General features: G+C 42.4%; 1 protein-coding gene across 1 annotated transcript in view; it reads left to right on the top strand.

Moving 5' to 3' along the window:
- The first annotated feature begins 63 nt into the window (after positions 1 to 63).
- Positions 64 to 17,218, top strand: part of trmt2a (tRNA methyltransferase 2 homolog A) — a 40,747-nt gene continuing 23,592 nt past the window's right edge. The window contains exons 1-4 of the mRNA XM_060843413.1: positions 64 to 157; positions 8,306 to 8,927; positions 14,648 to 14,756; positions 15,367 to 15,548. Coding sequence (XP_060699396.1) covers positions 8,320 to 8,927; positions 14,648 to 14,756; positions 15,367 to 15,548 — 899 coding nt within the window. The 5' untranslated portion in view covers positions 64 to 157; positions 8,306 to 8,319. The remainder of the gene's footprint in view (positions 158 to 8,305; positions 8,928 to 14,647; positions 14,757 to 15,366; positions 15,549 to 17,218) is intronic.

Genomic DNA, 17,218 nt, shown 5'->3' on the forward strand with positions numbered 1-17,218 from the left:
AGGTTCAACTATTTTTGTTATTCTTTACCCCTATTCCTGGGAGGGTCATTCCCACAATGCTGTGCTTCCTTTCCCCCTCTCACCCAAACACGTAGCTTTGACAAAATGGCGCCGTCCCGCAGGTGTTCTCTGCTCAATCTTTAGAGAATCGGTTGCGGTGAGTTGAGCACAAAAATAATTAAACAGATTTGGAGCGTCACTTATTTTTGAATCCATCACGTATCCCTGTCTTCTCAATTGCACAATGAGCTTTGGGACGTTCCCCTCCCTCTCCATTCTTTTGCAATATTCTGTAAGGACAGATTTTTACATCCCTCACGTTTTGACACTCATTTGCTGTTAAGCAATTAATTTTTGTGAGCGACGTGGTTTTGTTTTTCTCGTTGCGATCGGTGTTCAAAACGCCAGTGTTTCCTTACTCCCGAACGAGTTCTTTGGTGGTGGAATTGTTATTTTAATAATCTGCAATATTCATTATTGCTGCTGCGGGCCGTTTTAAAGTATGAATCTTTACTTAATGTCTCTCAAAATGCTGGCGACATGTTTCAGATGGAATGTATCTGTTTTCTTTGACTTTCCTATATCAGTCTCCTTTTTAAGTTGTTCAAAACCAGCTATCGAGCTATAGAATCATTGAATGATTATCACAGTGAAGGAGGTTATCTGGCGTGTTGAGTCTGACCTGACACGTTGACAAGCAATTCGGCTAGTTCACTGCTCTGTCCTTTCCAACATATCCCTACAGGATTTTTAAAAAATCTTCATTGTATATGCAATGACTTATTGAAAGCTAGAATTGAATTTGCATCAACTATCCTGAAAAGCACATTTCAGATGCCAATCACGCTGCGTAAAGTAAATATTTTCTTGAGTCACCTTTTGTTTTTTTTTGCCAGTCACCTTAATTGAGTATCCTTTGATTCTTGACCTCACTTCTGAGGGGAGCTGTTTTTCCTGATGTAATCCATCTAGACCCTAAGCAAAAGTATTAAGGGATATAAGCATGTACAGTATATGGAGTTAGGTCTCAGACCAGGCATAATATCTCTCAATTGTAGGAGCAGGAGTAGGCCATTGACCTCTTGAGCCTGCTCCCCTCCCCAGGTATCCCTTGATCCCTTTAGCCACAAGAGCTTCAACCACTTCGTGACTTCAACAGGCTCACCACTCTCTGTGTGAATACATTTCTACTAATCTCAGTACTCAAATGTTTAGCCCTTTTCCTTAAGCTATGACCTCTTCTTTGGGCCCCTTACCATCTGGGACTTCCTTCCTGCATCTAATCTATCTGGAACTGTTTGATTTTTGTCGGTTCTCATTAAATGGAAGAACAGGCTCAAAGGGCTAAATGACATATGCTTTGTTTTATATTGTCTCTCCTCATTCTTGCTATGATTTCACTCTTCTCAGCATTAAATTTCATCTACCACATGTTTGACCATGCCCTCCTGAAGTCTATCTCTATCCTTAAAGTTTACAATACTTAGAAATTTTGTCATCTTGAGTTTTTAAAATAATCCCCTTTGCATCCATTATTCTATGTCAAAAAGTCAGTGGTTGTTCTGACCCCTGGGGAGAGCACATTGTATACCTAATCTATTGCCGTTTAGCCAATATTAGTATCAGCTGTCACTATCCTTTTATTTCATAGGTGAAAAATTTCTCCAGTGGTCCTGTTGTGCAGTTAAATAATTTTTCTTCCCTTCACCTATGTATGCTATCTCCATATATCTTAGATTTTTTGGTATGAGGGGTATGAATAGAGTTAATGGTAGCTGTTGTTCCCCTTTGATGGGGGAATATCAAGACTAGGGGACACATTTTTAAGATGACAGGAAAAAGATTTAAACAAGACATGAGGGGCAATTTTTTTTAAAATAGAGAGGGAGGTTTGCATGTGGAATGAGCTTCCTGTGGAAGTGATGGATGTCGGTACAATTGTAATGTTTAAAAGACATTTGGATAAGTACATGAATAGGAAAGGTTTGGAGGGATATGGGTCAGGGAACAGGTCAGGTGGGACTAGTTTAGTTTGGGATTATATTCGGCATGAACTGGTTGGAATGAAGGGACTGTTTCCCTTCTGTATATCTCTAAGACAGAATTTGATTAGACCTAATGACAGATGATCCAGAGTTAAAGTGCAAAATTCAAAATATTCACAAATCTTTGTTTGAAGGAATTTCTAATTTTCACTACCGAATGATCAAATATTATTCTGAGGTGGTCACCCCGTGCTCTGAGTTTCCAGAAGGGGGAAATGTCCTTGCTTCATCAACTCTCTCTACACATGAAGAACTTTCGATTAATGGAAACTTCATTTTTAACCACTAGGGCATGTACAAATCCACAACTCACTTTCTTCACATAGGATTGTTTTATCTCAGAAATCAGACCAGCAAGCCTAAAGTGCACTTTCTCTAAGCTAAGTGTATACTTCCTTGGGGTGAGGAAACTGATGTGTAGTTCCACCAAGGTTCTATATAATTCCAATAATATTTATTCACTCTTTATTCTCCGGCCCATTGATTTAAAACAAGGTGACATAAACTATTTATTCTCCTACCAAAGGGATAACTTCACTTCCCTAAATTATATCTGGTCTTCTACATACTTGTCCACTGACTTAACTTGCCTTTGTCCCCTTTCATATATCTGCATCCTTTGTATCTACATCATTAACAAATTTGGATTCTTTACATCTCATTCCTTCATCTAAGTGGATTATTAGTGATTTTTGAAAAGATTTGTAGCTCTGGTAGAGGTTCTGGATGTGAGTTTGCTCACTGAGCTGAAAGGTTTGTTTTCAAACATTTCATTACCAATGAAGCAAGGTAACATCAGTGCGCCCCTGGAGAAGTGCTTTTGGTATGTCCCATTTCTATTTATGTGTTTAGATTTCTTTGGGTGGGTCATTTCTGGGTCACACCAGGAGCACCACCCCCCCCCCCCCCCCCCCCCCCCAACCCATAGTCTCACTACCTGTTACACCAATGTACAGACTAGCCAAGGAACTCCACTGAGACTAAAATACTTAGTAGAAGACTCACGCCACTCCACCCAAGAATTCCTGAACACCGAAGACACCAAGGTAGATGAGGATGAGAAAATGATTTCCTTTGATGTGCCAGCTCTGTTCACATCAATTAACATCAACTTGGCCAAAGAAACACTAACTACACTGCTAGAAGAACCAAAGACACAAACACCAGACAGGGTCAACTTGCCATCAGCAAAGATAACATCATCAAGCTAGTGGACCTGCACCTTACCACCCACTTCACATTCAATACCAAGTCCTACAAACAAATCAATGGAACACCCATGGGATCACTAATATTAGAAGCAGTAATACAGAGACTTGAACAAACAGCTCTTCCAACCATCCAACCCGAACTTGGGAGGGGTGGAACCGCTGTGTGGATGACACCTTTGTCACCACCAAACAAAACAAATTAGAGGAAACCCACAACACCACCACTACTGTCCTCGTTGGCATAAAATTCACAAAAGCGGAGAAGAACAACAACAAACTGCCATACCTAGATGTCACAGTAGAGCGAACAATCAATGGGGAATTTCAAACCTGCGTCTACAGGAAAACAACACACATGGACCAAATACTTAACTACAGAAGCAATCATCCCAGCATCCACATAACCAAGCTGCATTGGGACATTATTTCAACAAGCCACCACACACTGCAGCAGTGAGGAACTATGAAGAGCAGAAGAGAAAAACTTATACAGCGTAATCAAGACAAACAGGTACCCAATAAACACAGTCCGCCAATTTCTCAGCAACAAATCCAAACAAGCAGACGCAACATGCCCAGAAACCCTAACAACTTTACCCTACATCTCTGAAATGACTTTCAGACTGCTCAGACCTCTTGGCATCATGGTAGCCCACAAACCTACCAACACACTTAAACAGTGGCTGATGAGCTTAAAGACCATATGCAAACGACGAGCATAATGAATGTCATTTACAAAATACCTTGCAAGGACTGTAACAAACGCTACATTGAACAAACAGGCAGAAAACTAGCTACCAGGATACACAGGCATCAACTAGCTACGAAAAGAGTCAGGAGTGTGGTGCTGGAAAAGCACAGCAGGTCAGGCAGCATCCAAGGAGCAGGAGAATTGACATTTCGGGTATAAGCCCTTCATCAGGAAGAGGCTTGAGAGCCAAGTGGATTGAGAGATAAATGGGGGAGGGGGGGGCGGGGTGGGGGGCTGGGGAGAAGGTAGCTGAGAGTGCGATAGGTTCATATGTGGCCCTTAGGCAGTTGGCACAGGATTCCCATTTCCTGGCTTGGCTTAGCGTCTCTCGCCCATAGGTGTTCAAAGTTTGTGAGAAGATTTGTAGCTCAGGTGCTCGTTGTTGTGGTTCTGTTCGCCGAGCTGGGAATTTGTGTTGCGGACATTTCGTCCCCTGTCTAGGTGACATCCTCAGTGCTTGGGAGTCTCCTGTGAAGCCTGGAAGGATTCGATTCTTTTGGCATTCATACCGAAAGAATCACATCCTTCCAGGCTTCACAGGAGGCTCCCAAGCACTGAGGATGTTACCTAGACAGGGGACAAAACATCTTCTGCACAAATTCCCAGCTCGGCGAACAGAACCACAACAGTGCGATAGGTAGTTGAAGGTGGGGGAGAACATAATTGGTTGGAGAGGAGAGTGGAGCAAGTAGGCGGGAAGGAAGATAGGTAGGACAGGTCATGATGGTGGTGCCTAGATGGAAGGTTGGATCTGGGATAACGTGGGGGGGAGAGGAAATGAGGAAACTGGTGGAATCCACATTGATCCCACGTGGTTGGAGGGTTCCAAGGCGGAAGATGAGGCTTTTTTCCTTGGGTGGTTAGGGTTTGGCGATGGAGGAGGCCCAGCATCTGCTTGTCCTTTGCAGAGTGGGAGGGGAAGGTAAAGTGCCCAGCCACAGGATGGTGGGGTTGCTTTGTGCGTATCCCCCGGAGATGTTTTCTGAAGCATTCTACCCACCTGATTCTACCTCCTACCCAGGATTCGCAAACCTGACTGCTGCGGCCGACCTATAGTCTCGGCCTGCTCCTGCCCCACTGAACTCATCTCTACGTACTTTGATACCATCCTATTCCCCCAGTCCAGGAACTCCCCACCTACATTTGGGATGCCACCCACACCCTCCGCCACCCACACCCTCCACCACCTCCATGACTTTCGTTTCCCTGGCCCTCAAAGCCTCCTTTTTACCATGGACATCTAGTCCCTGTACACCTCTATCTGCCATGACGAAGGCCTCCAAGCCCTCTGTTTCTTCCTCTCCTGGCATCCCCACCAGTATCCTTCCACTGACACTTTCATTCAATTGGCTAAACTGGTCTTCACCCTCAATAATTTCTCCTTTGCATCCTCCGACTTTCTCCAGACCAAACATCTTCTACAAACCCACCGACACTCGCAGCTGCCTGGACTACACCTCCTCCCACCCGGCTTCCTGTAAAAATTCTATCTCTTATTCCCAATTTCTCCACCTCTGCTCCTAGGAGGACCAGTTCCACCACAGAACATACCAGACGGCATCCTTCCAAGACCACCACTTTCCCTCCCACGTGGTTGATGATGCTGTCCAGCGCATCTCATTCACGTCCTACACCTCTGCCCTCGAACACCACCACTCCAGTGGCAACAAAGATGGAACCTCCCCACCGGCACCTTTCCCTACCACGGCAAGAATCGCAAAACCTGCGCCCACACCTTGCTCTTCACCTCGGTCCAAGGCCCCAAAGGAGCCTTCCACATCTATCAGAAATTTATCTGCACTTCCACACATCATTTACTGTATCCATCACTCCTGATGTGGTCTCTGCATTGGGGAGACAGGACGCCCTATTGCAGAACGCTTCAGAGAACACCTCCAGGACGTAGCAACCCCATCGCCTTGTGGCCGAACACTTTAACACCTCCTCTCACTCCACCAAGTACATGCAAATGCTGGGCCTCCTCCATCGCCAAACCCTAACCACTCGACGCCTGGAGGAAGAACGCCTCATTATCTGCCTTGGGACCCTCCTTGGATTTCACTAGATTCCTCATTTCCCCTTCTCTGACCTTATCCCAGATCCAACCTTCCAACTCGGCATTGCCCTCATGACCTGTCCTACCCATCCATCTTCCTTCCCACCTATCCGCTCCACCCTCCTCTCTGACCTATCACCATCAACCCCACCTTCATCTACCTATTGCATTCTCGCTACTTTCCTCCCAGCCCCACCCCCTCCCATTTATCTCTCAACCCCCTTGGCTCACAAGCCTAATTCCTGATGAAGGGCTTCAACCCGAAACATTGTTTCTCCTGCTCCTTGGATGCTGCCTGACCTACTGTGCTTTTCCAACGCCACATTCTTGACCCTGAGCTCCAGCATCTGCAGACCTCACTTTCTTCTAGCCACAAAAAGACACGACCCACTATTTCTTACAGATGAAGAAGACCCATCCTAGGACAAGCCAAACAGAGACTCAATAAGAATTCCTTGAAGCATGTCGAGAGTGTGTTGCTGGAAAAGCACAACAGGTCAGGTCCACATCAGGAAAATGAAGGGCTCCAGCCTGAAACGTCGATTCTCCTGCTCTTCGGATGCTGCCTGACCTGCTGTGCTTTTCCAGCAACACACTCTCGACTCTGATCTCCAGCATCAGCAGACCTCACATTCCTTGAAGCATGCCTTTCCAACCGGACCTCTATCAATAAATACATCAATTTGAATCCCATCTACTGTCCTCTGAGAAAAAGAACTGGAAATGATATCATCCACCCATAGAAACCTAAACACACAAATAGAAATTGCGACATACCACCTCAATTCACCAGAGACTCTCTGATCTTATCTAGTATGGTGATGAAAAGTCTGAAAACAAAACTTCCAGCTCAGTGAGCAAACTTACAGCCTAAGTAGATTGTGTATAGTTGACCACTGCATACAGCATGTTAACCAGAAGATAATTTGTTTGTTTCCACTTTGTTCACTAACCCAACCTCCATGTACACTAATTCATTACGTCCTTGATCCTATGATTCCTAATTTAATTGAACTTGAGAAGGTGCCAGTGAGCCACTGACATGAATGTAACTGATTGGCTTGGTCGGCCATTTCATAGGGCAATTAAAAGTCAACTGTTGTGGGTCTAGTGTCACATGTAGTGTCATAGAATCATATAGCATGGAAACAGACCCTTCAGTCTAACCAGTCCACACTGACCATGTTCCCGTACTAAACTAGTCCTACCTCGCTTCAACGTTTTCCTATTTACGTGCTTATCCAAATGCCTTTTAAACATTGCACCTGTACCTGCATCCACCACTTCCTCTGGCAGTTCATTTCACAGTTCTACAGCTACAGTTGTAGGATTTGAACTTTATTCCAGAGCATTAGTCCAGACCTCTTGAGTTACTCGTTCAATAACCAAAGCACTCAATAAACCGAATAAAATGTTTATTGAAAATCTAAATCTGTTGCATCCATTGTTTATTCATTGCATGTCCTGCTTGTTACATTAATTTGTAGGATACTTAGAAAACTTAGTGACTATTATTAACACCTTAATAAATTCTCGTATTTTCCATACTACTCATGTCAGGCTAAATGGTTTATAGTTTTCCTGTCCCAACTCCCAACCCCTGAATCCCACCCCGATAAAACATTTAAATGGTTTTGTTTGAAGAATAAATGTTAACCAGAAATGCAAGTAGTTCCTGGTCTTCACAGAATACTGTATAATCTTTTAAGACCTCCTGAAAAAGTAGAAGGGACTTTAGTTAGTATTTTATGAGAAAGATAGTATAGTGACGCTGCACAGTTCCTTCAATGTTGCCACAAAGGATAATCCTTGATTTGTGCACTGAAATCCCGAACTTGTGTAATGAACCTGATGTCAAATGACAGTGGACTAGTGTTGAACATTTTTAGTGGGAACTTGGATGTTCCTGTGTATTTTTTCGTTGTGGATATTAAAACCAATTTGGCTAGAACTGTTGAAAATTGCTGTCTAATGGCTGTAAAGATATGAAGAAGTGAATTAAGGTCTAATGCCTTAAGCCAATGGAAAAGTAAAAATTCATAATTTTAAACAAATGAACAGCATCAGCTTGGGACTTCATTTGAAAAATTAAAAATTCATCTTGATTCATTAAGTACTGCTTTGAATTTGGATTTGTTGGAACAGAATCAAGGGATATTTGGAAGCATGGTGTCTGATTGAGGAACGCTGGATGTTGTTTTTGTGTGGTTGTAGAATAATAATAATGTTGTATGTATTTTAGAATTTGGAAAAACAATGGCAGAAGAAGGAACCAGCATTTCTCCTGGAGACCTTCAAAAAAAAATTAATGAGACATCCACGCCGGAGGAAAATGAGGATTCCTGCATCTCAGATGAAACTCAGGTGAATGGAAATGAGCTTGAGGCTGATGTGTATCGCTATATTAAAGATGATCTTTTTACATCTGAGATTTACAAGATTGAAATACAGAACCTCCCAAAATTTGTAAGTTTCAGTGATTTAAGAAAATTTCTCAGCAGGAATAACTTAGTTCCTCACAAAATCAAACTCTTTGGAAAGCGGCCTTTTGCATTTGTGACTTTTAAAGAGGAGCAAGAACGCGATCGAGCAATGGAGGTCCTTCAGGGACAAGTTTGGAAAAATAGGAATTTGCATGTCCGATTAGCAAAACCAAAAGCTGATCCTATTGCCAAGAAACGAAAGCAGGAAGGCATTGAGAATGATAATCATGAACAAAAACGTACTGCTCCAGTGGATGTTTTGGACAGACCTTTAAGTGAACAAATTGCTGATGTGGTGACACCCCTTTGGAACATTCCATATGAAGAACAGCTGAAAAAGAAAGAGCAAAATGTCTTACAAGTGTTGGCATTGTTAACTACGTATGTATACAAACTGTGGGATTTTGGGTTTGTTAGTGAAGCAAGTAAAAATACATGCCTTTATAAGAATAAGCATGCTATACATTGGCTTTTTTTAATGCACTTGCCTGATTATCAGAATTCCAACATTACTTTAGACTGCTGAGCTGGTAGGCTGTAAGGATTTTAAATCTGTTGAGTTTTCACCATTCTCGGGTTGTCCTGGTTCAAGTTTAGCGTGAGAGGGGAAAGGTATAAAAGAGACCTAAGGGGCAACGTTTTCACACAGAGGGTGGAGCATGTGTGGAATGGGCTGCTAGAGGAAGTGGTGGGTGCTGGTATGATTATAACATCTAAAAGGCAATTGGATGGGGTGATATGGGCCGGGTGCTGGCAAACTGGTTTGGGATATCTGGTTGGCATGGACGAGTTTCCGTGCTATGACTCTATGTCACACCATAGCCAACAAATTACATTCCTGCTTTAATAATAAAACAAGGAATTGTGGATGCCAGAGATCTCAAACAAACCAACAACAGAAATTGGTGGAGATACTCAGCAGATCTGGCAGCATTTATGGACAGAAAACAGAGTTAGCATTTCAAGTCTAGTTCTTCAGCATTTGAAGCAGCTAGCAAAATAGCTGATGATGAGGGATAGACAGGAAGATAGTGTTCGTGCTCTGAAATTGTTAATCTCAATGTTGAATCTGTAAGATACTTAAGTAGAAGATGAGGATACTTAAGTAGAAGATCTTCCCTCAAGCTGGAAGATTTTCACTGGAACACTCCAGCAGGCTTGAGACTGAAATGTTGGCATGGAAGAGCATGGCAGGCAAGTGGAAGCTCGGGATCATTTTTATTGACACAATATAGGTGTTCTGCAAAGTACTCACCCATTCTGTATTTCATCTTTTCAATATAGAGGAGAGCATGAACACTCGCCCAGCTCGGCGAACAGAACCACAACAATGAGCGCCCGAGCTACAAATCCTCTTACAAACTTTGAACAGCTATAGGTAGCAACTTTCAGGGATCTATGTACATGGACACAGAGATCTCTCTCTTCATCTACACTGCCAAGACCCTTACCATTAGCCCAGTACTCTTTATTCCTGTTGCTCCTTCCAAAGTGAATCACCTCACACTTTTCTGCATTAAACTCCATTTTCCACCTCTCAGCCCAGGTCTGCAACTTATCTATGCCCTCTGTAATCTGCAACATCCTTCGGCACTGTCCACAACTTCACCAACTTTAGTGTACTAACCCGTCGTTCTACGCCCTCATCCAGCTCATTTATAAAAATGACAAACCGCATGTGAACCCAAAACAGATCTTTGTGGTACACCACTAATAACAGAACTCTAGGATGCTTTCAGCTAGCCAATTTCTGAAACACACCGCTAAATCGCTCTCAATCCCATGCCTCCGTGCAGTAACCTACTGTGGAATACCTTATCAAACACCTTACTGAAATCCATATATACCACATCAACTGTTTTATCCTCATCCATCTGTGGTCACCTTCTCAAATAACTTAATATGTTTTTTGTGAGGCACAAACTATCCTTCACAAAACTGCGTTGATTATACCTAATCAACTTATTCCTTTCTAGATTATTATGATTTCTATCTCTTATAACCTTTTCCAACACTTTACCCTCAACAAAAGTAAAGCTCACTTGTCTATAATTACCAAGGTTGTCTCCAAACTCCTCCTTGAACAAAGAAACGACATTTGCTATCCTCCAGTCTTTTGGCACTATTCCTGTAGACAATGATGACATAAAGATCAAAGCCAAAGGCTCTGCAATCTCTGTCCTGGCTTCCCAGAGAATCTGAGGATAAATCCCATCCTGCCCAGGGGAGTTATCTATTTTCACACTGTCCAGAATTGCTAACACCATCTCCTTGTGAACCTCAGTCCTGTCTCATCTAGTAACCTGTATCTCGGCATTCTCCTTGACAACATTGTCTTTTTACAGTGTGAATACTGACAAAAAAAATTCATTTAGTGTTTCTCCTATCTCCTCGGATTCCACACACAACTTTCCACTACTGTTCCTAATTGATCCTAATCTTATTCTAGTCATTCCTTTATCCCTGGTATACCCATAGAAAGCTTTAGGGTTTCCCTTGATCATATCTGCCAGCGACTTTTCATGTCCCCTCCTGGCTCCTCTTAGTTCTCTCTTTCGGTCTTTCCTGGCTAACGTATAACTCTCAATCGCCCTAAGTGAGCCTTAACATCTCATCCTAACATAAGCCTCCTTCTTCCTCTTGACAAGAGACTCAACTTCTTTAGTAAACCATGGCTCCTTTGCTCATCCACTTTCTCCCTGCCTGACAGGTACGTACTTATCAAAGACATGCAGTAGCTGTTCCTTGAATAAGCTCCACATTTCAATTGTGCCTCTCCCCTGCAGTTTCCTTCCCCGTCCATCCTAAATCTTGCCCAATCATAATTGTCTTTCCCCCAGCCATAACTCTTGCCCTGTGGTATATACCTATCCCTTTCCATTGCTAAAGTGAACATAACCAAATTGTGGGCATGATCATCAGAGTGCTCACTTACCTGCAAATCTGACACCTGCCCGGGTTCATTACTCAGTATCAAATCCAAGGGAGGATATTCCTGGGAATACATCCAGGGAAGTTATTTGAGTGGAACTGAGAAATAAGAAAGGGATGATCATCTTATTGGGATTGTAATATATACCCCGTAATAGTCGGGGGGAAATTGAGAAACAAATTTGTAAGGAGATTTCAGTTATCTGTAAGAATAGTAGGTGGTTATGGTAGATGATTATAACTTTCTAAACATGGACTGCCATAGTGTGAAGGGTTTAATGGAGAAGAAACGTAAGTGTGTACAAGAAAATTTTCTCATTCAGTATGTGGATGTACCTACGAGAGAAGGTGCAAAACGTGACCTACTCTTGGGAAATAAGGCAGGGCAGGTGACTGAGGTGTTAGCGGGGGAGCACCTTGGGGCCGGCGACCATAATTCTATTAGATTTAAAATAGTGATGGAAAAGTATAGACCAGATCTAAAAGCTAAAGTTCTAAATTGGAGAAAGGCTAATTTTGACAGTGTTAGACAAGAACTTTCAAAAGCTGATTGGGGCAGATGTTCGCAGATAAAGGAACAGCAGGAAAATGGAAAACCTTCAAAAATGAGATAACAAGAGTCTAGAGACGGGATATTCCTGTTAGGGTGATAGGAAAGGCTGGTAGGTTTAGGGAATGCTAGATGACTAGAGAAATCGAGGATTTTGTTAAGAAAAAGGAAGCATATGTCAGGTATAGAGAGATTGAATGAATCCTTAGAATATAAAGGCAGTAGGAGTATACTTAAGAGGGAAATCAGGAAGGAAAAAAGGGGACATGAGATAACTTTGGGAAATAGGGTTAAAGAGAATCCAACGGTATTTCATAAATACATTAAGGACGAAAGGGTAATTAGGGAGAGAATAGAGCCCTCAGAGATCAGCAAGGCAGCCTATGTGTGTAGCTGTGGGAGATAGTAAGTGAGTATTTTGCATCTGTGCTTAGCAGGACATGGAAGATGATCCTTGAACTCTGTGGGAAGCTAGGGAAGTGATTGCTGGTTCCCTTACTGAGATATTTGTATAATCAATAGTTACAGGTGGGGTGCTGGAAGACTGGAGGATGGCTAACATGGAGCCACTATTTAAGAAAGGTGGGAAAGAAAAGCCAGGGAACTTTAGACCAGTGAGCCTGACATTGGTGGTGGGCAAGTTGTTGGAAGGACTCCTGATGGACAAGATTTACATATATTTGGAAAAGCAAGGACTCATTAGGGATAGTCAGCATGACTTTGTGCATGGGAAATCATGTCTCTCAAACTTGATTGAATTTTTTGAAGAAGTAACAAAGATGATTGATGAGGGCAGAGCGGTAGATGTGATCTATATCGATTTTACTAAGATGTTTGATAAGGTTCTTCACGGGAGAACTAGCCATTTGGCTACAGAACTGGCTCGAAGGTAAAAGACAGAGGGTGGCGGTGGCGGGTTGTTTTTCAAACTGGAGGCCTGTGACCAATGGAGTGCCACAAGGATCAGTGCTGGGTTCAATGCTTTCCGTCATTTATATAAATGATTTGGATGCGAGCATAAGAGGTATAGTTAGTAAGTTTGCAGATGACACCAAAATTGCAGGTGTAGTGAACAGCGAAGAAGGTCACCTCAGATTACAACGGGATCTTGATCAGATGGGCCAGTGGGCTGAGAAATGGCAGATGGAGTTTAATTCAGAGAAATGTGAGGTGCTGCATTTTGGAAAAACAAATCAGAGCAGGTTTTATATACTTAATGCTAAGATCCTGGGAAGTGTTGCACCAAGGAGTGCAAGTTCATTGTTTCTTTGAAGTAGAGTTACAGGAAGATAGGATAGTGAGGATGGCATTTGGTATACTTTCCTTTATTGGTCAGAGCATTGAGTATAGGAGTTGGGAGGGCATGTTGCAGCTATACAGAACGTTGGTTAGGCCACTTTTGGAATATTTCATGCAATTCTGGTCTCCTTCCTATGTTGTGAAGGATGTTGTGAAACTTGAAAGGATTCATAAAAGATTTACAAGGATTTTGCCAGGGTTGGAAGATTTCAACTATAGAGAGAGGCTGAATTGGGTGGGACTGTTTACCCTGGAGCATCGGATATTGAGGGGTGACCTTATCGAGGTTTATAAAATCATGAAGGGCATGGATAGGGTAAATAGACAAGGTCTTTTCCCGGGGTGAGGGAGTCCAGAACTAGAGGGTGCAGGTTTAGAGTAAGATGGGAAAGATATAAAAGGGATCTAATGGGCAACATTTTCAAACAGAGGATGGTGCATGTATGGAATGAGTTGCCAGAGGAAGTGGTGGATGTTCGTATAATTACACCATTTAAAAGGCATCTGGATGGGAATATGAATAGGAAGGGCTTAGAAAGAAATAGGCCAAGTGCTGGCACATGAGACTAGATTAGGTTATGACATCTGGTTGGACTGAAGGGTCTCTTTCTGTGCTGTACATCTCTATGACTCTTTGGCTGCCCTGTGGCTCATGGAGGCACTGCCTCACTGGAAGGCAGTTGCTTGAGGATACTTCAATGTCAGCTGTGGCCCTGGTGGCAGTCTCTTAATTTCCCCATTGGTAAAGTATGCTCGTGTGGTCAGCTCTCGCCTTTTGTTCTGGTGATGGTCATTTCTTCCCTGCTCGTAAAGAAATAAGTGCCATGAGGGTGCATGCACTTGAAATATAAATGCTTTAGTCTGGTTTAGAGGACAGTTTTAGTTTTGTTGTGACTTAGGGGCGGGGCAAGGGGAGGTGAATCTTTATTCTGAACTGAAATTTTGGAAATGCATCCCTCAGTTAAATAATGACCACACTCTGTCACTGCTGTGAGAAGCTGAACCTTTGGAAGTAATTAAGCATCCCAGACATTTCAATGGATATTGGGTCAGAGCGCCAAGAAGCAGTGTCTGTGGAGAAAGTATTGCTGTGTAACATTGGTCTCTGACCATTGAGAAGTCTAATATCTGACTCAAGTAGAAATTTAAGATCTTAAGAGATTTATATAACAACTTAAGTTTGAAGTGCATTGATGATGGTTAAACACCAATCTTAACCAAGGTGCTACACAACAAAATTCATATCAGTCTTTGGCTTTTTAAAATATGGTTGATGAAATCTAATTCTTCTTCCCCATATATTTTGTTTTTAAAATATTAGAGAAATAGGCACTCATAATCGAGCCTTTGTGCCATGGGTATTTCAACAGAAAAAGATGTTTGGTGGAACCTGTTGTCCATTGGAGGGAGTGAAGCCGTCACCACTGCAGGTATATTAACATCCAGAACGTCACATAACAATATAAATTCACCCTTGCACACCTCAGTTTTGAGTGAGCAATTGTGATTATGGTGGGAGTAGAGGATATCTAACGTTCAGGTGTGTTACTGTAGTTGCCCAAAGTTGATCCTAAGATTTTCTGACTCCAAGCATTTATCAACTCTTCTGGATGCAAACAGGTCCCATCTGGTTAATTTAATGAAACTTAAATAACCCAGGAAGCTGCAAAACGTTCAGTCGTTGAGTCAAATGGTGTCTTTGTGATGGAAATAAATAGTTTCAGGGACTCTAGGGAAAAAATGAATATTGAAAGCTCTATGCCAATGGGAAAGGAGAGCACAACCTTTTAGCTAATGATGTGTTTCTGGTCTAGCAAACTTTGAAGTTAGTGAATAGCCATTTTGGCCATATACATGAGAATGCATTCTTGTCACCATCTTTGAATTGTCACCTAACTTTGTAAAATCCTAACTGGCATATAACCTGAATCCGGAAAGTGTCATGGAATGTGGCAATATGGTGCTGCAGGTTTGGTATTTGTACTGATTATGGCTTCAATTCTGCCAGTTGATTTCCAGCATTGCAATTTTCTGTTTCAGACTGAATACCGTAACAAGTGCGAATTTCTAATTGGCGTTGGAGCAAATGGAGAAGATAAAACTATAGGATGTCGTTTGGGTAAATACAAGGGAGGATCGTGTGCAGTTGTAGAACCATTTGATACTGTTCATATTCCAGCCAAAGCAAAGGAGGTTGTGAAGGCATTTCAGAACTACATAAGGTTATTAAAGCCACTCACTATTTCAGTGGATTACCATGTTGTTTTTCTCTCTATAGTTGGACTATTACAGTACTGCTTCTTTCTTCTTTTCCGCCATTGCTTTTATTTACCTGCCCTAGAAATAGTTCCATTTCTTCACTTGAAAACCAGTACAGTCAGTAATCTTATGTCCCTGTTCTTCAGTATCCTTAATGTTGGCTTGAGGGAGGATATTTGTTTTGGACAGGCTGGGTATCTTGGTTCATTTTTATTGATTGATATATATACACATACAAATGGCAGCCTAGTGTGGGATTCAGACCTGGGCTATTTGCCTGTAGCTACTTCTCTGAAATACCAATTGTATTTTTATTATGATGCTCTTCAGAATTCAGTATTGTAATCAGGGCTTCCTTTTTTTTAAAACTAAAAAAAGGGGGGCCCAGAGAAATTGTTTCTGAAACACTTTAGTGGCTGTTGTGGAGACATGGTTGTCTTAGCCAGGACTATAAACAAAACTGAAGGTGATTCCAGGTGACTGCCGTAGTCATGGGTATGTTTGCTGAGCTGGGAAGTTGATTTGTAGATGTTTTGTTCCCTGTCTTGGTGACATCTGCAGTGCTTTGGAACCTCCTATGAAGCACTGCTGTACTGTATCTTCTGAAATTTATTTGGATCTGTTCCTGCTACTTCTGATTGCTGGTTCCGGTTGTTCATTGTAGTGGCCAGTATAATGGGTTCTAGGTCTATGTGTTTGTTGATGGAATCTGTGGCTGAGTGCCATGCTTCTAGAAATTCTCTTAGAGACAAAAAAAAACTACAAATGCTGGAAGTAAAAAGTGAGGTCTGCAGATGCTGGAGATCAGAGCTGAAAATGTGTTGCTGGTTAAAGCACAGCAGGTCAGGCAGCATCCAAGGAACAGGAAATTCGACATTTCGGGCCAGAGCTGCCTGACCTGCTGTGCTTTAACCAGCAACACATTTTCAGCTACAAATGCTGGAATCCAAGGTGGACAAGCAGGAGGCTGGAAGAACACAGCAAGCCAGGCAGTATCAGGAGGGTTACACCTAAAATGTTGACTTGTCCACCTCCTTATGCTGCTTGGCTTGCTGTGTTCTTCTAGCCTCTAGAAACTCTGTGGTTGTCCTATGATCATTGTGATATCCTAGTTGAATTTATGGTCTTTGTCATCTGTGTGTATGGTTGCTAGGGACAGCTGGTTGTGGTGTTTAGTGGCTAATTGATATAAAAAATCTCTGAACTAAGAGCCAGAGTTCTCTGACCACTTGGATTCATGACAGCCCATAAACTGACAGCCACACTCAGTCAACGACTCAGCAGAACAAAAGACCCGAGACCCGTTACGTACAAACTAATGTAATATACAAGATTCCATGCAAAGACTGCATGAAACACTACTTAGGATAAACAAGCAGACAACTAGCAATCCTCATCAATGAACACCAACTATCCACTAAACGCCACACCCAGCTGTCCCTAATAACCATATGCACAGATGCCAAGGACCACAAGTTCGACTGGGACAACACAACAATCATAGGACAAACTAAACAGAGGACACCCAGAGAATTTCTAGAAGCATGGCACTTATCCACGAACTCCAACACTATCACATAGACCTAGACCCAATATGCCAGTCACCACAACGAGCAACCAGAAGCAGCAGGAA

The sequence above is a fragment of the Hemiscyllium ocellatum genome, chromosome 24 (assembly GCF_020745735.1).
Source record: "Hemiscyllium ocellatum isolate sHemOce1 chromosome 24, sHemOce1.pat.X.cur, whole genome shotgun sequence".
Taxonomy (NCBI): Eukaryota; Metazoa; Chordata; class Chondrichthyes; order Orectolobiformes; family Hemiscylliidae; genus Hemiscyllium; species Hemiscyllium ocellatum.